This window comes from Nymphaea colorata, chromosome 1 (assembly GCF_008831285.2).
Source record: "Nymphaea colorata isolate Beijing-Zhang1983 chromosome 1, ASM883128v2, whole genome shotgun sequence".
Classification (NCBI taxonomy): Eukaryota; Viridiplantae; Streptophyta; class Magnoliopsida; order Nymphaeales; family Nymphaeaceae; genus Nymphaea; species Nymphaea colorata.
In genome coordinates this window covers 37279076-37298002 of record NC_045138.2, presented here as the reverse complement: position 1 = coordinate 37298002, position 18927 = coordinate 37279076, and the positions used below count along the sequence as shown (strand labels likewise).

Sequence of the window (18927 nt, the reverse complement as noted above, 5' to 3'; positions counted from 1 at the left end):
ACCTGCCATCGATGACCAGCTGCTATCATGTGAATGGAGTCAAGAGCATGTTTAAACGACCTCTTATCAAACTCGGGAAACTCATGCAAGATATCTAAATCAGTATGAACAAGAAAAGCAACTGACAAACTGTAACTTTTTTCATTTGTCTATCATAAAGCCTAATTCACACATATAATTCACAATATATTAAGGAGAGCATGTTGCATTCAAACAACACTAACATGTGAAGGAAAACAAAGATGGATTGTGGGTACCTTTAATTCTTGAAGCATACCAACAATTTTATCCGCTTCAGATTGAGAGAGAAATTCTTCCCCAACAAATCAATGTCAATACAAGGCTCCTCTTAAGGAAAGCATCCAAACAGTCACTGATATCTGTTGGATCCTCTTCGAACTCCATGATGAAAAACATCAGCCTCACACCTGAAAGCACGACAAGGGTTCCTTAGAACCCTTATTGCCTCCCCAGAGAAAAGTATGGATTCAGCAACCCGCATATGGGTGTGTTCTGGTCACACAACCTGCACTGTGAAGCATGGTGCATAGTGGCTTAAGACATGATATATAACAAGTTGATGCACCAAAACATACAAAATAAAAATAGTTTTATCACATTTCCATTTGCAAAAGGTAGGCAAGCAGAACAATCTTCAAGAAGTAAACAACCCTTGATGAATGTCTCAAATAGGTAAAAAGTACAACAGAAAAATATTGCAAAAATATGTGTGTTTGAACGAGAAAGCAAAACTGTTTCAATGTCATCGCCCATCTGAAGAAAAAGTTTGTTCAGTTGTATCTAGGTTAAAACAGAAACAATCACCATCAAAGGTTGGCTGCTTTGAGAAAACAAAGCCTTTTCAATATTTAGTATAATGGACAATATTGCAATGACTTGCTTAAGAAGTCAATGAAATAGAGGCAAAATTAAGAAGCTTGAATAATTTAAGGATTTAAAAGATAGAAGCCCGTCAAAGAGACAAGAAAGCAGAAAGGAAACCAAAATTATGCAAAGACATAATCAAAAGTCCTTTCTCACATGATTTGAAATTTCAACACTTCAAATTGCAAATGAAGATTATAAAACCAATAGTCCGATGCAGCAACCAATGTTTTGTCTCTGAAGGTCGAGGAAATATACCAAGAAAACATGGAATCCTGAATTCCAACTTGTCAAAGATGCATGCAAAATGCACTTACATATCAGGCACTTCAATTTTCGAATTGGCAAAAACAGTCCAAGATGCTGACACAAGGTGTTGAACGTTTAGTTTTCAGTTGAGCAATTGGAAAGACGGGCAAAGAAAAATTGTCAAGCCTAGTGATTGTTCAACTATCTGTAGAAAAGAACAATACCTCCAAATAAAAATTTTTCCATATTGATCGTGAAGAAGTCCGTGAACCATCCAGGCGGCTAGTTGCTGATACATGACCTGATGCCCTGACAGGGTAGCCTGGTAAATGTACAAAGGTGAATCGCGGGTTAACTACTGTAAGTATTCGAAAGACCCATTTCTAGCTATAGACAACAAGAAATAAGTGAGTTACAAACATCATGACCAAAAAAAGGTACATGAAAAAACATCATATATGTTCCTCATCAGGAGATGCATGCCCTAACATTTAAGGAATAGATGCAACCAACTTAGCTATTCTTGATTTTCAAATATTCCTAGCACCCAAAAAGAATCAAGTGCCTCAGAAGGGGCGATAAAATTAGATGATGGACTTTTCACATTACCAGTCAAAACACACAAGCTTAGTTACCACACCTTCCCAATCAAAATAGGTAGGTAAATAAACAAATACAGTCTGGACCTTTTCGTACAAGCTTCAAAAAAAATGATGATTATGGGGGTGTTTGTTAAGAAAAATATTTAATTTTTGAAGCTTATATATGCATTTGAACTGAACATCATGTCCTTTTCTTACACAATACGTGAACTAATGTGATTATATTTAACATTTGATTGTTGAAAGTAGAAACATTATCAATATATATAAAGGAAAATTTCAATGTATTATTTGTTTTGCTTATTGTATTTACACATTCATATGTACCAAAATCTTATTTTAATGACATTAATTTTTATATTGCCAAGAAAAAGTTCCCCCTTTAGTGCATTTGACTTGCTATGTTATAAGAACTAAAGATTTTTAATGATGTTTCTAAAAGGCCTTTAGTGGCATTTGCAAATAGTTATAAAATATCAATAGTGGTACGAGAAGTGAGGCATAAAAGTTAATAATGACATTTTGTAATAGCATTCATTGCCTTTTAATGATGCAGAAACAAAGTCAAAAACTGTGAATGAAGTGCCATAGAAGAAACTTACTATGGCATTTTTAGTGTGTCATAATGGCCTATAGCAACACTAAATGATGCCATTGAAATCTCCTTCAATGGCATTTTTAGTGTGTCATACTAGTATATGCCATTGAAATCTCTTTCAATGGCATTTTTACTTTTTAGTGTGTCTTACTAGTATATGCCATTGAAAGTTCCTATGATGACTTTGTTAAGATAAAAGGAAATCATGATCAAATCTCTCGTGATAAACTTGACAAAAACACTGATGAACAAGATAAAGAAAGAAGAGATATGTTTGCCAAATCAAAAGCTCAAAATCAGCAATTATGTAGGCAACCATATCTATCCAAATGTAATTCCACATGATTAAATAATGGAACCTGCATCTCTCATGCAATCAACAGAAGTTGCAAAGTTGTGGATGTAAGTGTAAGGCTCAACCACGTTAAAAAATTGTTCTTTCTTCTTATTCTAAGTTTTTAACTTGGTATTAGAGCTACCTGCATGGTTCTATATGCAGCCTTTATTCCCCTATACCGTCATCGCAAAGGCCTCTTTTGTCTAGCAATCACAGTTTTTCAGCAATCCCTGTTCATCTACATATCATTGTCAGCGCCGACCTCCGTTGGCCACCGTACTGCTCAAGAGACACCCCTACTCATTATGGTTCCAAGGAGCCCATCCTTGCCCGGAATCGTTGCTTGAGCCAACCGGAATGTCCTGATTTTCGGCCGCCTCTCCTGCGGCTTCTTCTCCTTCAGTGCATGAAACAGGGGAAACCGACATCCGCCCTTCACTTCAAAAATCTGGCACTGTCTCCATGCTCGTCCATTCACCTCGAGGTTGCACAGGAAGCATCACCAAGGAGTCGTCTTTCCAACAGACCGGTGCTCGACCAAATCTGGTGCCGTAGTTGGCCGGAATCAGGCATTTTGTGGCCGCCTATCTGTGGCTCCCTGCTTGCAACACTCTGTTTTTGACATTATATTGAGGAAATATTGTGGACTAACGACTCCCATCATGGTATTCTAATATCTGTTCAATTTTTGGTGGCGTCTGAGTCTCCATGGCAGTAGCAAATCCTTCCTCATCATTATCAAATATAGGTTCCATCTCTCTTTCATCTCAGTCCATCTTTTGATGGAATGCCTTTTCTAGTCTTCTTTCAATCAAGCTAGATAGTTCCAACTATTTGCTATGGAGATTGCAAATAGAATCTATCATGTTCAGCCAAGATCTCATTAAATTTGTGGATGGTTTTTATCCTGCTCCAAAACAATTTATTGAGGAAGGAGCAAACAAAGTTGTTAACCCTGAGTTTATTATTTGGAAGCGAGTAGATCAGTTAGCCTTAAACTGGAACAAGGCTACTGTAGACAACTCTGCTTTGGGTCAAATCATTAGATCCCCCACGTCTGAAGATGCATGGATTCAATTAGAAAAATCTTATGCATCGCAATCAAGTATGCAGATTTTACAGTTAAAACGAGATCTTCAAGACGTGTGAAAGGGAGATCTCCCCATGATCGAATACTGGAATAAAGTCAGATTTCTTGCTCATGCTTTAAGTGCTGCAAATGAATTTATTTTTTATTATATTATTGTACACCACTCTTAATGGGTTATCCACTGAATATGAAAGTTTTATAACGTCAATCACTACCATGAAGAATCTGCCTATATTTGCTGAGATATATGATCTCTTGTTAAATCATGAGAAAAGGCTTCAAAACACGAACCGCCACTTTTCTCAACAAGTTAAAAATTTTGTGGCCTTCTTTAGCCAGCAAGTATGTGAGCGTAATCATTTCCATAGAGGCCAAGGTCGGGGCAGACAACATATCTTCAACATAATGGAAATCCATCAAAAAGTTCTTATCAAAATCAAGGTAATTGTGGGTTTAAGGACTCTAACTCGATGAATCAGCCTACAGTATGTCAATTATATGGCAGGAAATACCACACAACTCGCCAATGTTATGATATTCCTAAGGCGTTTGCTGCTATTGCCTTGGGACAGCAACCTACGAATACGGCGTGGTACCAGACTTAGGTTTACAAGGCCACAAACATTCGTAAACCCCTACACCTAAGTACTGTAATTTTCCAAGGTTCTTCTATCAAAGAAAAAAAAATCTATTTTTAGGCACATCTTTTGCCCACAGTCAAGAAATTAGAACCAATATCTTTTATAATTTTTTAAATAAGGGTCATAAGTTCACAAAAACTGTCAAATAAGGTCTTAAAAAGAACTTCTAGTAATTGAAAAAATATAAAATAGAAAACATTATCCCCTCGTATGGCAATCCCATTAAGTTAGATGGAACGGTCAAGATCATTCATTCTTGAATGTATCTGTCTAGAAATGCCCCTGGTATATATATATATATATATATATATATATATATATATATATATATATATATATATATATATATATATACAATTTTTATGGAATCATTGGTGAGAAATAATATCTTTTAGTTTACCTGCTAGATGCGCCCCTGTGGACTCTTGCCGTATCCTACAAGCCAATCTCATTTGGATTAGATCTTGCACGATTCGACCCATATCCATCTGATAAGGGCCCCCAAATAAATCTCACCACCCAAAATATCTTCTGCGTTCCTGTTCCCTTCTCACCCTGCCTATGGTTATTGACAAAGTCTTATAACTGCAAGCTATGTCACCTGTGTGCGGGGTGCGGGTGCCGGTGCCGGTGCGGCACATCTCAAAAAAATTAGGTGTGGCGGTGCGGTGAAGATATTTTATTAATATTAATAATAATAATATTATTATTATTAATTTTTTGTAGAAATTAAATAACACAATTAAAATTATACATTTTATGGTAGTGGAAAAAAAATCAAAAAAAAAATGTTTGAAAAAAAGGCAAACAGATTGTTTTATGAAAGCCACCATTCTTTAGTCCTGTATCGTTTTTTTTGAAAGAGAAAAGAGAACATATAATATATCTATAGATGTAATGGCCGACGGGTGAGAATGGTGGATTTGATTTTATGGATTTTGGATCTGGTTTTTTCCCGAAATCAGATTTAAATCCAAACCATACACTTGGTTTGGATTTGGTTTCGACTCGAAACTAGATCCAACCACCGGGTGCGGTTTGGGTGCGAGCTCATCAGCGGGTGCTGATTGGGTGCGCACCTGGAGCGCACCCGCAATGCGTCCGTGCGGGTGCGAGCTCAAATCAAACGCACCCAGGTGACTCAGACTGCAAGTTGTTCTGCAAAAATTAATTTGCTCCCCCTTTTCCTTTTTTATATTGCCGCCGAAGGACCACTTATTTTCAGATTCTCCGTCCCGGCCGGAAGTCAGATCCGGTCGTCCACTACGGCCAACCTATGAATATCCTACTTAAACTAAATTAACTAATGCTTCTAAAACTTATTAAAATTAATTGTTTGCAATTTAATTTTAAAGTAATTGGGTATACCCATTGTGTATAAGTAAAAAAAAATGGTCCGGACACTGTTTTAGAATATTTATTGGATAAAACACGTCGTCCGACTTGAATATTTATTGGATAAACCAAACTACCTAAGGATTTAACCTAAGGATTTGGGGAAAACCTAAGGGACTGGCCATTTATACCCAGCAATGCTTAATGTTTAATCACTCTCTAGAAGAGGATCGTGAGGAGCCCCTTAGAAGGAAACCTCTAAATCTAACTTACTCTTCTTCTTCTTCCTCTTCCTCTTCCTCTTGCTCTGTTGTTTTCTACAGGGGACAGTTGCTGCTTCTTCACTTGAACACTGGAGCCGCTGGTGAACTTACTGCGTAGGCGACGACTGCAACTTCAGTTGTGACTTCAATTACTCCAACAGTGGTATTAGAGACATACTTGTTGAACACCAAAATGACATCAAGAGTGGGAGCCCCAGAGTTAGCTAAGACTGAAAAACTGAATGGAACAAACTTCCATGCATGAAAACATAGGATTATGTTGGTCTTGCCATTATAAAGACTCATTTATGTAATCAACTAGCCTTTTCCCATTTTAGGAGACAAACCTACATATGAGGAAAGAAGGGCATATGAGTCATTTATCTTTGATGACCTGATGGCTAAAACCATCATGTTAGCTTTTATGGAAGATGATCAGATCAGAGTATTTAAAGATTGTCCAACTGCCAAGGAAATATTAAACACTACTACTGCGATGCACATACAATTACTGCTAGAACAATATAATTCATGTAGGACGAAAGAGTTACACAATGTAATGGATCATATTAATAAGATGTTGATCATGGCTAAAGATTTAGCCGTGGTAGGGAATGTCATATCAGACAAAATGCAGATTAGCACAATCCTGAACAGCCTACCTCCTTCTTGTGATGTGGCAATCACTGCCTTGTGTCTCCAACTTAATAATCTTACTTTACAAAAGCTTCATTTACAGTTATCTCTACAACAACAATGTCTGGCCAAGAAAAAGAATACAGAACTGATGATAGTCCAAGAAAAACCTGCTAGTAGTCATGTGCATGTAAGACCCAAACAATTTAAAAATCGAAACGATTGTAAGTTCAAAGGCAATTTTATAGGTACTAAGAAATCTCAAGAAACTGTAGTGAAATGCTACAGATGCGGAAAGCCTGGACATATCAAGAAGAATTTCAGGACAAAGTTCTCAAATAAAAAAGATAACAATGGTCAGGACAACAACAACATGAGAAAAGCCGCAAGGAGACACTGATAGAGAAGTCATCTGTGTGGTGTTAGAATATTTGTTTGCAGATGGAGATCTGACTGGTTGGTGGATTGATTCAGGAGCTACTTGACACATTGCGAAGACAACGGAAGACATGAATCACATGGAAGAATTGAGTCCAGGAACAAACAAGGTCTACATGGGAAACAACTCATATTATGATGTTATAAGAATTGAGACATATTGACTAAATGCTGGGGGTACTAGTGTCATACTTAATGAGGTTTTGTATGTCCCTTTCATGAGGAGGAATCTAGTGTCAGTTCTCGCACTGACTGAGAAATGTTTTGAAGTTCGTTTTATTCTGAGAAAAGTAACAATGGAAAAATAAGGAAGATCCATTTTCGATGAAAAATTTGTAAAAAAACATGGTATGTTCAAACTTAATGATATGAATGAAGCTTCTGGTTCTACTTATTTCGACTGTGCAATGAGTGTGAATGTAAACTTATGGCATAAAAGAATTAGCCATATAAGCATAAAAAAGATAAAGACTCTAGCACAACAATGTTTAATACCTAACATAAATATAAATGATTTCACGAAATGCAAGTCATGTGTATACGAAAAGATGGCAAGAAAACCATTTTCGTGTGAAGTAATTCGAGCCACTAAACTATTGGAGATAATCCACACTGATATATGTGGACCTTTCAGAGTTCAAACTCATAGTGGAAAGTTATACTTCGTAACATTTATTGACGACTTCTTAAGATTTGGTTATATATACTTAATTATATACAAGTCGGAAACACTTGAGAAATCCAAGGAATACAAATCTGAAGTCGAAAGACAACTTGGGAGATATATTAAAGTTGTAAGGTCTGATCGAGGAGGAGAATACACTTATAATGCCTTGAACACTACAACAAAATGGTGTGATTGAGAGATGTAACAGAACCCTCTTGAACATAGTGAGATTTATGTTGGCAGTGCACAATTACCAAAAGTTTTTTGGGGTGAAGCTGTGTTAACAGCTATGTATACAATAAATTGAGTGTCCTGCAAAGTGTAGACATAAAACTGGTGTATTAACAGTAAAACTGGTGTACCTGTTTACCTTTTGAACCTATTTACCTTTTGAACCTGTTTAGATTTTTCTAAGTGTAGACATAAAACTGGTGTATTAACAATTAACACACATTTAATAATGCTAACCAAATTCATAGACTTTTCTAAGGGTAGACATAAAACTATACCAAACCTACCCTTGCGGTGAAAAATCTTAGGGGGAGCAGGTTTTTCAAAAACTGGTTTCAAACAGCTTTTGAGCAAAAGTAAGGTTCTTAAAAATCCAGTTTGTTGTCATCCAAACACCCCAAAAGTGGGGTAAAGTGAGGTTTGTGAGGCAAAACGAGGTTTTGCATCTTAAAACCTCATTTTCAAGTGTCATCCAAACACGGCGTAAGTTTGTGCTAAAATGAATGTGAAGTTCTTGTAATCAAGGAAGAAGAGAAAGTACTTGCCACATATAAAGTTGGGAACAATATGAAAATTTAAATGACTCCACATTTCGAGAACCAAAACTGAAGCATATTCAAGGCAATCAATCATGACCCTCTTATCGAAGTGTTGTTTCCAAAGACCAAGTTCAGCACCTAAACCGGATCAGGTTAGACATCTGATCTAGGCCCTTGATGCAAAAGTGAAATCTAACATTGAAACCAAATCAGATTAGACTTTGATCTAGATGCCATCTTCAAGTCAAGCATCTAAACTAGATCTAATTATGCTTGTGATTTAGATCTTATGTTCAAAATTTAATCCTGCATTTGAAGCAAATCATATTAGGTTTGTGATCTAAATCTTTGATCCAAAACCAAAATTCAACAACTAAACCAGGTTAGATTAGATGTATTATCCAAATTGTAAATCTCTAGTCCAAATTGAACACTAAATCCGGTTCAGATCACAAGTACAATTAAATGTAAATTTGGTCGTTCATCCAAATACCAATATGATTATTGTTTATATTCTTCAAACCTTGGATCATGGCTATGATGTTATTTTGTGACTAGATAAATGTTGGTTGTAGGATTGCTAGTTCTAGAAGTTGCTTGGAGACAATTTTAGAACTATAAATTATATAAACAATTTATAGTTCTAGTGACTATTTGTATAGTGTGTCCAAAAAAATTGTTACATGAATGATTAAGACATCCAAGTGGTAGAATGTCCCTATCAAAAGAGCATGTATTTGAAGATTATATATTTGGTATATGTTCACATGGAAAAATTGGAATCTTTATCTTTGGACAAAGATATGGTTTCATTACAATGTCCTTCATCGTTTATTGGGATCCCGCATCATGTCAAAGGATGGATTAGGAATTCATATTTAGCCCAACATATAGATCCAACATTTTGACCAAATTAGATTAGATCTTTGATTCACACATTGTATCTAAAACTGAAATCCAAGACTTAAAACCGATCAGATTAGACCTGTGATCAAAACCCTGCTTTCAAAGCTCAATTCCAACATTTAAACCAGAACAGATTAGACCTCTGATCTAGAGGTGTGATGCTAAAGTCAAATCCAACATCTAAATTAGATCTTAATTATGCTTGTAATTTAGATCGTATGTTCAACATTCAAATCCAACATTTGAAGCGGATCGTATTAGACATGTGTTCTGAATTGTTGATCTAAAACTAAAATCCAACATCTAAACCAGGTTACATCTAAACATGATTAAACCTCATATCAACACCTTGGATTTAAAACTAAAATCCAACATCTGAAATTGATCAGATTAGACCTCTGATCAAAACCTTTTTTCCAAAGCACAATTTCAACATCTAAACCAAATCAGATTAGACCCTTGATCTAGAGGCGTGATGCTAAAGTCAAATCCAAGATCTAAAATAGATCTTAATTATGCTTGTGATTTAGATTGTATGTTCAGCATTCAGATCCAACGTCTGAAGTTGATCATATTTGACATGTGTTTTGAATCATTGACCTAAAACTAAAATCCAACAACTAAACCACGTCAAATTGGATGTTTGATTGACATTGTAAATCTCTTGTCCAAATTCAACACCAAATCCGGGCCAGATGACACTCTTGCCAAAAAGATTGTTGCATAAAAGATTAAGACATGCATGTGGTAGAAAGTTAACTTTGATATCCCCATCAAAAGGGCATGTATTGAAGGTTTGATATTTGATGTATGTTTACATGGGAAAATTGGAATCTCTATCTTTGGAGAAAGATGTATTTTCATTAAAATGTCCTTCTTGATTGTCTATTGGGATGTTAGAAAGTCTGTGCATATCTTTGTGAAGCAATTAAAGCTGAATTTAAGCTCCAACAACAAAATTAAATACTGCAATTTTTATTGGGCATGCATGATTGTTATAACCATGCATGTTAGCACCCAAATATTGCTTGTGGAACTCACACCCAGTGTGGCAAATACTTATTCCCTTCTTATTCAAGAAGAAAAGCAATGTGATGTCTAAACATCGAGCCACCTGTTGCTGCTTTTAATCCACCAAATGAAATTGTGTAAGATGGGCAAGCAAGAGGATAAGGGAAACCACCTAAGTGAAGTGTGGCCACTATAGCAAAGCCGGACAAATGAAAAGCAAAGTATTATTAATTTCTTGGTGGGTTTACCAAGTCGATTGAACATATTCAATGTTTGATAGAAGCCAAAGGCTATAGCTATTGGACTTGGAAATGAGGTCATTGAGGTGTTTCAAATTAACAAGCTACAACACAAACAACATAGTGAGCTGATCTGAATTCCCAATTAAGGGAAGACCTCTATTAGAGAGTAGACGCCCACGGTGGTAACTATTTTGTAGCTGGAGAAGCCAGCTTCAATAATCAGCTTCTTCCAGTCCTCTTCATTGCGTTCCTTGCCGTCGAAGAATACCGTCATAATGAGATCATGGTTCAGTTGCATTTCATTAAACACTTGATCAGCCCATTTCTTGCTTACTATGTCCACAATGAGGACCTTCCCTCCTGGATTTGGGATCGCCTCCTTGCACCGTGTCAATATCTTCACGCACTTGTCGTCATCCCAATTGTGCATAATAGCCTTCAAACAGAAAATAATAGGGAGATCATACTCAGACAATCACAATTAAACAGAAAAGGGTGCATTCTTTTCTTCTCTGAAAAGGTTTTTCTATCTTCTGTTGCGCCTGGGCAAGCAAACTTCTACTTAAACAATGCTTCCTGTCACTGGTAGCTACCAAGAATATACTTAATGTCTGCCATTTCCTACAGATTGGAGTCCTCCCTCTTCCTCTGTATCTGTGTGTGTGGCTAAATTTTTGTTTTGTTATTTGAGGAACGATTTTTGTTTAGAAAAAAACATAGAAATTTGATCACATCCAATTCAATTTTACGGAGCTTCGAAATAAAGTAATTTTATATTGTTGCGGTGATGAAGAAACTTTTGAACATTTCTTTGACATCCAACTGTTGCAGAGCCTTGGAAAGTGTCTGACAGAAAAAAATCTTGAAATTTCAGATGTCTAAATCAAACTGAAGGAAGTTATGACCACCATTAACTCTTAAAAGAACTATTATTACAGGGAGCAGGTAGTTTGAATGCACAACAGACATGCGATCAACTAACTAGGTGACCTTCTCAAATCGGGATTTCTAGATTATCGAACAACTCGTGGGCACACAGAGAAAAATAAGTTGAAGGACGCCTGAAGCTCAGTATTTGGGGTTGGCCTACAAAAAGATTCAACAAGGGAACTGGTGTGCAGATCCATATTACCTTGAGAAGGACTGCATCAGCTGGTGGTACTGACTCGAACATATCACCTCCAATGGCGACAACGTTAGGTAGTTGCAGTGATGATGAACCGACAACATGAGGTAACTCCAACACCATGCACTTGATGTGTGGGAAAGCATCGGCTATGAGCCCAGCCACGGTGCCATCCCCGCCCCCAACATCCACAAGGGAGCTCACACCCTTGAACACTTCACCACACCTTTCAATCATGCTACCCATAAGCAGTTTGGAAAGGTTAGACATGGACTCATTGAATAGCTTGTTAAGCGCAGGATAGTTGCTCGCCTTCACCCACAATGGTTCCCCGTGCTTCGCCTCAAAGGCTGTAGGGTAACCCTCCGTTGATCGAAACCAAGCTGCCAAATTGTCCCACGCAGAGACATACAAGGGATGGAGGCTCAGCATTGCAAGCGGTGACATACTAACTGGGCTGTCCCTTAGCATCAGCCTAGACACTGGCGTCAATCCATACAAAACTTCCTCCCCTTTTTCACCGGCCATCCTTTTCTCCTCGGCGAACACGCCGGTGTGCACCAGCAAGCGCATCAGGCGATCGAGGCGCAAGACGTCGACGGAGGAGCTGATGGGGATCTTGGCGGCCAACTGAGAGGCGGTGAGCGGCTGACCATGGCTGTGGATGACGTCTGCTATGCCGAGCTCGATGGCGGCCTTGACTGAGTAGGATTTCATGTAGGAGTTGAGAAGGTTCTGAAGGTGGGCTTGTGATGCCTGCTTCAGAGTCCCCTGATCTTGGACATTCATCTTCTCTTCCATCACTCTAGTGCAGGGAAGGAAAGAATGTCAAAGGAATTATGAAACTGCAGCTGGAAGTAGACAAGTTCACGAGTTCTTGAGAGGTCAGTTTTGTTTTAATTTAAGACCGAGTGGGCACTTGCGCCTTTCAATTGCTTTCTTGAATGCATTAATATTCCAAGGACGGCATTCATGTCGCATGTGCAAGTGCCTATGTTAGAGTGCATCAGCTTCTAATTCTGAATTATTTTTATTCACAAGAGGGAGGGACAAGAACATAAAGTGAAGGCCGACCAAACTCATCCCCCTCCACGGAACGGTAGATGGAAATTTTGCACGTTGAAGTCACTGAGTTTTTCGTGGACGAAAAATTAATAAAAAAAGGGCAAAGTCGACGGGCTGCTTCGATAGCCATTTTTTCCGGCGATATAAATCATAAAAAATGGACTTGGTGAAAAACTAGCCCATCTTTTTTTTCAGGACACAGGGGGTTTCGCCTGAAACCATGTGCATAGGTGGAAAGACAGAGAGAGAAGATGAGCTAACGTCTACAAATTGTCACTGAAGGTAAGGCGCACGCCACTGGAAGCACCAAAGAAAGTTCCTGCGGTGACTCTATTTGGAAACGTCAAGTGAAAGGTTATTAGTGACATTTTTCAAACACTGCTATGAATCTACTATGGCATAAAATAAGTGCCACTAAACATTTTCCATGACTTTAAGAAAGCGCAAAAAAAGTTCTCTATATGACAAAGTTAAATGCCATTGTAGATTCTTAGTGGCATGTGCTTCACATGTCAGTCCACCTTTTATGGCGATTTAAGAATGGCACTAAAAGCCTTCATGGCAACTTAAAAAATTGTCATTTATTAACATTCATTATCGTTACAAAGTCAAAAAAAAAAAAAAAACAGTATTTCTTGAAAATATAAAGATCATTGTCATTAAGATAACTGAGGCCTGCTAACCGCACGCCTCTTCATTTCAAACGTTCAAACTCATCCCTCACTAGGGAAGGCTACATGGATTTTTTGTCCGTTGAAGTTCAAAACCGGACCAGCACTCCCGAATCCTCGTCCCACCGAGCAGCACAAATTCTTTCTTCTATTTGAATTACTACTTAATATGGAGAGAAAAGAAGAGAGAACTAATAACCTTGTTTGGATACAAGAGACATGAAAAGAAAGGAAATGCATTTTTAATGTAATTTCAATCCCTCTAAAAACTCCAAGAAATGAGTGAAAATAATAAGATCAGCTCTATGTTCATTTTTCTTGTACTTTAAAAACTCCAAGAAAGCGTGAAAATAATAAGATCAGCTCTATGTTCATTTTTCTTGGACTTTAAAAACTCCAAGAAAGCGTGAAAATAATAACATCAGCTCTAACGTATTGCCATTATCGACTAAATGAATTTTTAAAAATGCTAAACCATGAAAATTAAGTTGTCCGGGATATATATGACCGTTTTGGATGTACCGTAGAAAAAGTATGCATTCCCAAATGGTGTAAGGTATTTTTTAGGTTTACCACACCAAACCACATGTGACTCAGCCATTGGTGCAAATCCCAGTGCACTGACTAAGCACCTCAACTAACCTTATAAAATAAGGTTGATGCTAAGGGGTGGTGCACATGGAGGGTTTAATTAAGCTCAAAGTACCTTCTTCAAAACTAAAAACCTGGAATAACCTATTCATTGATTATATATACTTATCGTATGTAAGCAGTAGTGTAGGATTCAGTATACAACGCAAACACAACTAAAGTCACTGGAATATAAATGTGGAGCTAGTGATTGTTTGTCATAAAGGTCGAACCATAATTTTTAAAATTTAATAACATTTTTTATATATGTTAAATTAAAATTTTTAAAATTTACAGGGTTTAAGGTCTACGGGGTGAAGGCTCCTGCCGCCCCTCGAACATCACCGGTAAAGACATTAATTTTCGAAATTTCCGACCTTGAAAAATCGTCCATAATTGTTCTACCGGATGGCGAGTCCGACCTGAATTACTCAATAATCTAGTTTTTTAGGTCCTGTTCAAGATAACGACTTCAGGTCATTTTCTGTTCTCCATTTCTGTACAGAACAAGAATCAATCAACGTCACTAACTTTCCACGTGCCGTATTCATCTGATCCTGGGGACTGCCAAAATGGGCGGGGTTATGGCACGCCCACCGAGATCTACGTTCCATCCTGAGAGGAGGGCATCTTCTCAGTGTGACACATGGCCACCTCCTGATGCGTTGGTTCAGCACATTTCGATGACCGTGCTGCTGATTTGATGTGCAGTAACATTGCACCAAAATTAATATTGCTGGCAGCTGTTCGCCGGGAGTACGAAATCAAGGAGGAAGAACGGTAGAGTTTTGACCGGAAAGTTAAGAATGGTAGTTTGGCTAAGTTCTGGTGACCGTCAATCACTTGCGACTACTTAATCCTCATGCTCCTATTTGATTGTTTTCATCAAATATTCCAGTGACTTTTGTAAACACAACAAAAGTCACGGACCTCTACGTGCCATCCTGAGAGGAGGGCATCTTCTCGACGTGACACATGACATGACCACCTCCTGATGCATTAGTACAGTACACTTCGATGACCATGCTGCTGATGTGAAGGGCCATAACACTGCAGCGAAATTAAAATTGACGGCAGCTGTTCGCCGGGAATAGGAAATCAAAGAGGAAGAATGGTAGAGAAGAACGGTAGTTTTGCTAACTTCTGGTGAGTGGTGACCCGTGTGTGTCCATGACTAAAGTTTTTCCAGCGACTCTTTTGCTTTGGAGTGACGGAAGCTGATCTGTTATTCTCTCGTGTGCAACTAAACCTTTTAAATAAGAGCTGGCCCTCCATGCTTGGACTCCAACCTGCACTCCCATTTGTCAGGATCCTTTCCTTCCTTCAATTAGAGTGTTAGTGTTAGGATCCTTTCCTTCCTCCAATTTAGAGTGATGGAGCGAAATATGCATGTCCAAAAGAAGACGACAGAACTTACAGTTCGGGCTCACCTTGAGAGCCTCATGATCTCATACATGAAATCCTACTCAGTCAAGGCTGCCATCGAACTTGGCATAGCCGACATCATCCACAGTGCTGGCGGGCCACTGACTGCTTCTCAATTGGCAGCCAAGATCCCGATCAGCTCCACGGTTGAGGTCCCGTGCCTCGATCGCCTGATGCACTTGCTAGTGCACACCGGCGTGTTTGCCGAAGAGCTAAAACTGAGCGGCGAAGAAGAACATGAAGTTTCTTATGGATTGACGCCGATGTCTAGGCTGTTGGTAAGAGATGACCCATACTGTATGTCACCGCTTGCCATGCTAAGCCTCCATCCGATGGCAGTCTCTGCCTGGGACAACTTGGCCGCTTGGTTCCGATCTGGGGAGGGTCACCCCACAGTCTTTGAGGCTAAGCATGGGGAACCATTCTGGAAGGAGGTGAGCCTTGATCCTGCAATGAACAAGGTGTTCAATGACGCCATGTCCAGTACTTCCAAACAGTTTATAAGTAGGATGGTTGAAGGGTGCAGCGAAGTTTTTGAGGGCATGAGCTCGCTTGTGGATGTCGGGGGTGGGAATGGGACCGTCGCTGGGCTCATAGCCGATGCCTTCCCACACATCAAGTGCATGGTGTTGGACCAACCCCATGTCGTGGCTGCATCGTCACCACCTCCTAATGTTGTCGCCATTGGTGGTGATATGTTTGAGTCGATACCACCAGCTGATGCTGTCTTTCTCAAGGTAACGCTCGCTGGCCAGTTCATTGTTGAATATTTCTTTTGCCAACAGCAACAATCCCCCAGGCACTTGCTTCAATAGCATAGCCGATTTAGTTTGCTTCAAGGGCATAATATAGCCCATTTAGTATGTTGGCATGTAAAGAGCACCTCACCTCCTTAGTGACAGCTTTTCAACCACTCTGATTCCAATTCTAGCTCTCAATAGGGATGTCAAAGTCAGATTCAAATCAGATTCCCATAAGAATGAAGAAAAGTTAGATCCCATTGAATCTGATTTTTATATTCACATTCAAATTTGAATTTTGAACCAAATCTGATTAATTTTCAAAATGTAATGAAGCTTGGTATAGGATATTTGTTTAAAAATAAATTCGATCTGAATCAAAATTCCATCTGATGCCATTTTTATATTTGAATCTGATCTGATTTCTTAATTGGATATTAATTTTTTCATAATCTAATTTTTTTCGACTGATTCAGTTGAAAAGCTTCGGCTTCTTCGTTGTCAATAGGCCTCGGCATCAGGCCAGATGCCTGGGCTCGGCCCGATTAAAATAAAAAATATTTTTAAAATATAAAACAATTTTTTTATTAAAAATTATATTTTAAATAATAAAACATATATTATTAATAATTAAAATAGTATAAAAAAGTTAATTAACCGATGAGGAGTGGTTTTTTCTGGCCCAAGCCCAATCAAACCATGTACTGGTGCTTTCGCGGACCCGATGCCCTGGGTTAGTTGTCACCTATGCCCAGACTTAGTTGTCACCTAAGGTTTAACTTCATCTGTCCTTGTAGCCAGACCTTTCTGCAAAAACAGCAAGTACTTTTTGTTTTGTCTTTCTTTAATTTTTCCATTTATGTGTTGACATTGGGATTTATTTATATTTCAAGATTCCAATTCATAAAATCATCGATATCAAGGCTGATGTAATTCAATTTCTGGCGTTTACAACCCTGATTTCAGCCCAACCGAATGGTGTCTAGAAAAATGATCCCCACCATTCATTTTTTCTTTTTTAAAAAACGAATGAGGCGCATGCATTACTACAATCTACGAGGGAAAAGATGGTTGGTTTCCTAGGTACAAGATCTCGTAGTTATCTATGCCCCGAAGCTTTTTTTTTTTTTTTCCTTTAGAGAAACTAAAAGTTTGCAGAGATGCAAAGGTAATAAGAAAAACCTTCTTAGGCAGGAAAAACAACGTTCTCTTACTGTGATATCATATTGTTTTATTTAAATTGTTGCTTGTTTGAAGAGGATTCTCCATGACTGGGATGAGGAAGAGTGCCTGAAGATACTGAGACGGTGCAAGGAGGCCATCCCCAAACCAGGAGGGAAGGTCATCGTTGCAGACATAGTGAGGAAGAAATGGGATGATCAGGTGTTTAACGAAGTACAACTGATGCTGGATCTCCATATGATGGTACTGCACAATGGCAAGGAACGCAACGAAGAGGAATGGAAGAAGTTGTTTATGGATGCTGGCTTTTCCAGCTACAAAATTGTTACTACCATGGGCGTGCACTCCCTTATAGAGCTCTGCCCTTAGTTGAGATCTTCATCTTTTGAATAATGACCCATTTTCGCTACAATGTCTTTTTATTGGGATGTTTTGAAACTAGCGCACATCATGTCGCTAGATGGAGTATTGATCTAGATTTTGCCTTAAATCTAAGTACAACACTTAAACTGGATCTGATTGGACCTCTGATCGAGACCCTATGTCTAAAATTGAAATCCAACACCAAAAGCCGTTTATATTAGATTTCTGATCCCAACTATATTTAAAGTCGAAATGATACATCTAGACCAGTTCAAATTAGACCACTAATCTAAACCTGAAATGTAAAAGTCAAATCTAACTTAGAAATTGGATCAGATTAGGCCCCTGATCCATATGCCAAGTGTCAAATCTAACATCCAAATCAGATCGAATTAGGCCTTTGATCTAGATCCCGGATTAGGCCCTTGATCCAAATGATAAGTCTAAAACCCAAATTCAACAACTAAACCAGATCAGCTTAGACCTCTGATCCAAACTATAGATCTCAAATCCAAATTTAACAAAAAATCCAAGGTAGGTCAAACCGCTGATCCCACCCCACTTGATCTACGATCAATTCTGGTCGTTCACCCAAATACCCATCTGATGATTATCTTTGATATCCGCTGAACCAGCTAGGACTTGTTGAGTTGATTGAATTTGTGATCCTCAGCTTATGAGCAAAAGTTTAATTTGATTTGAGGCCGGGATGGAAGAAGGGTTGGACGGTGGATATGAGATTCCCAATGATCTTAAATCACTGATCAGGTTTTGAAATGCTCCCTAAAATATCTTCAAGACCGGTAAAAGTTTACACAGCTTACATTCTTTTAATGTTTGCTTTGTTAGTTAAAGTAGAAAACTGATAGAATTTTTGACAAATTCACCAACATGTCTTCCCAATCTTATATTAAATGAAAGAGTATTTTCGAGACTTCTCTTTTTTGTTTCATATTTGCGTATAGAAAGAGAAACATAAACTAGCTTGTGGATAGAACATAAACCATCTCTTGGTGTTTGAACGGACAAACTTACTATTTTAATGGTTTTCGAAA

The 18927-nt window shown here is 38.2% G+C and overlaps 2 protein-coding genes across 2 annotated transcripts; one reads left to right on the top strand and one right to left on the bottom strand.

The window, feature by feature from the left end:
- Nucleotides 1–10709: 10709 nt before the first annotated feature.
- On the bottom strand, nucleotides 10710–12624 carry LOC116246596 (probable O-methyltransferase 3). The gene is made up of 2 exons (XM_031618417.2): nucleotides 11803–12624; nucleotides 10710–11106 (listed from the first exon to the last, which is right to left on the bottom strand). Exons 1-2 carry the CDS (start codon nucleotides 12595–12597, stop codon nucleotides 10813–10815), a joined length of 1089 nt encoding a protein of 362 aa, XP_031474277.1. The 5' UTR covers nucleotides 12598–12624; the 3' UTR covers nucleotides 10710–10812.
- Nucleotides 12625–15468: 2844 nt separating this feature from the next.
- Nucleotides 15469–17946, top strand: LOC116245693 (probable O-methyltransferase 3). The gene is made up of 2 exons (XM_031617203.2): nucleotides 15469–16324; nucleotides 17585–17946. Exons 1-2 carry the CDS (start codon nucleotides 15536–15538, stop codon nucleotides 17876–17878), a joined length of 1083 nt encoding a protein of 360 aa, XP_031473063.1. The 5' UTR covers nucleotides 15469–15535; the 3' UTR covers nucleotides 17879–17946.
- The last annotated feature ends 981 nt before the right edge of the window (nucleotides 17947–18927 follow it).

Coding starts and splice junctions, on each gene's coding strand:
- LOC116245693 (XM_031617203.2), top strand. CDS start 15,536: ATGGAGCGAAATATGCATGTCCAAAAGAAGACGACAGAACTTACAGTT. Junction 16,325..17,584: donor CTGATGCTGTCTTTCTCAAG/GTAACGCTCGCT, acceptor GCTTGTTTGAAG/AGGATTCTCCATGACTGGGA.
- LOC116246596 (XM_031618417.2), bottom strand. CDS start 12,597: ATGGAAGAGAAGATGAATGTCCAAGATCAGGGGACTCTGAAGCAGGCA. Junction 11,107..11,802: donor CTGATGCAGTCCTTCTCAAG/GTAATATGGATC, acceptor TTCTGTTTGAAG/GCTATTATGCACAATTGGGA.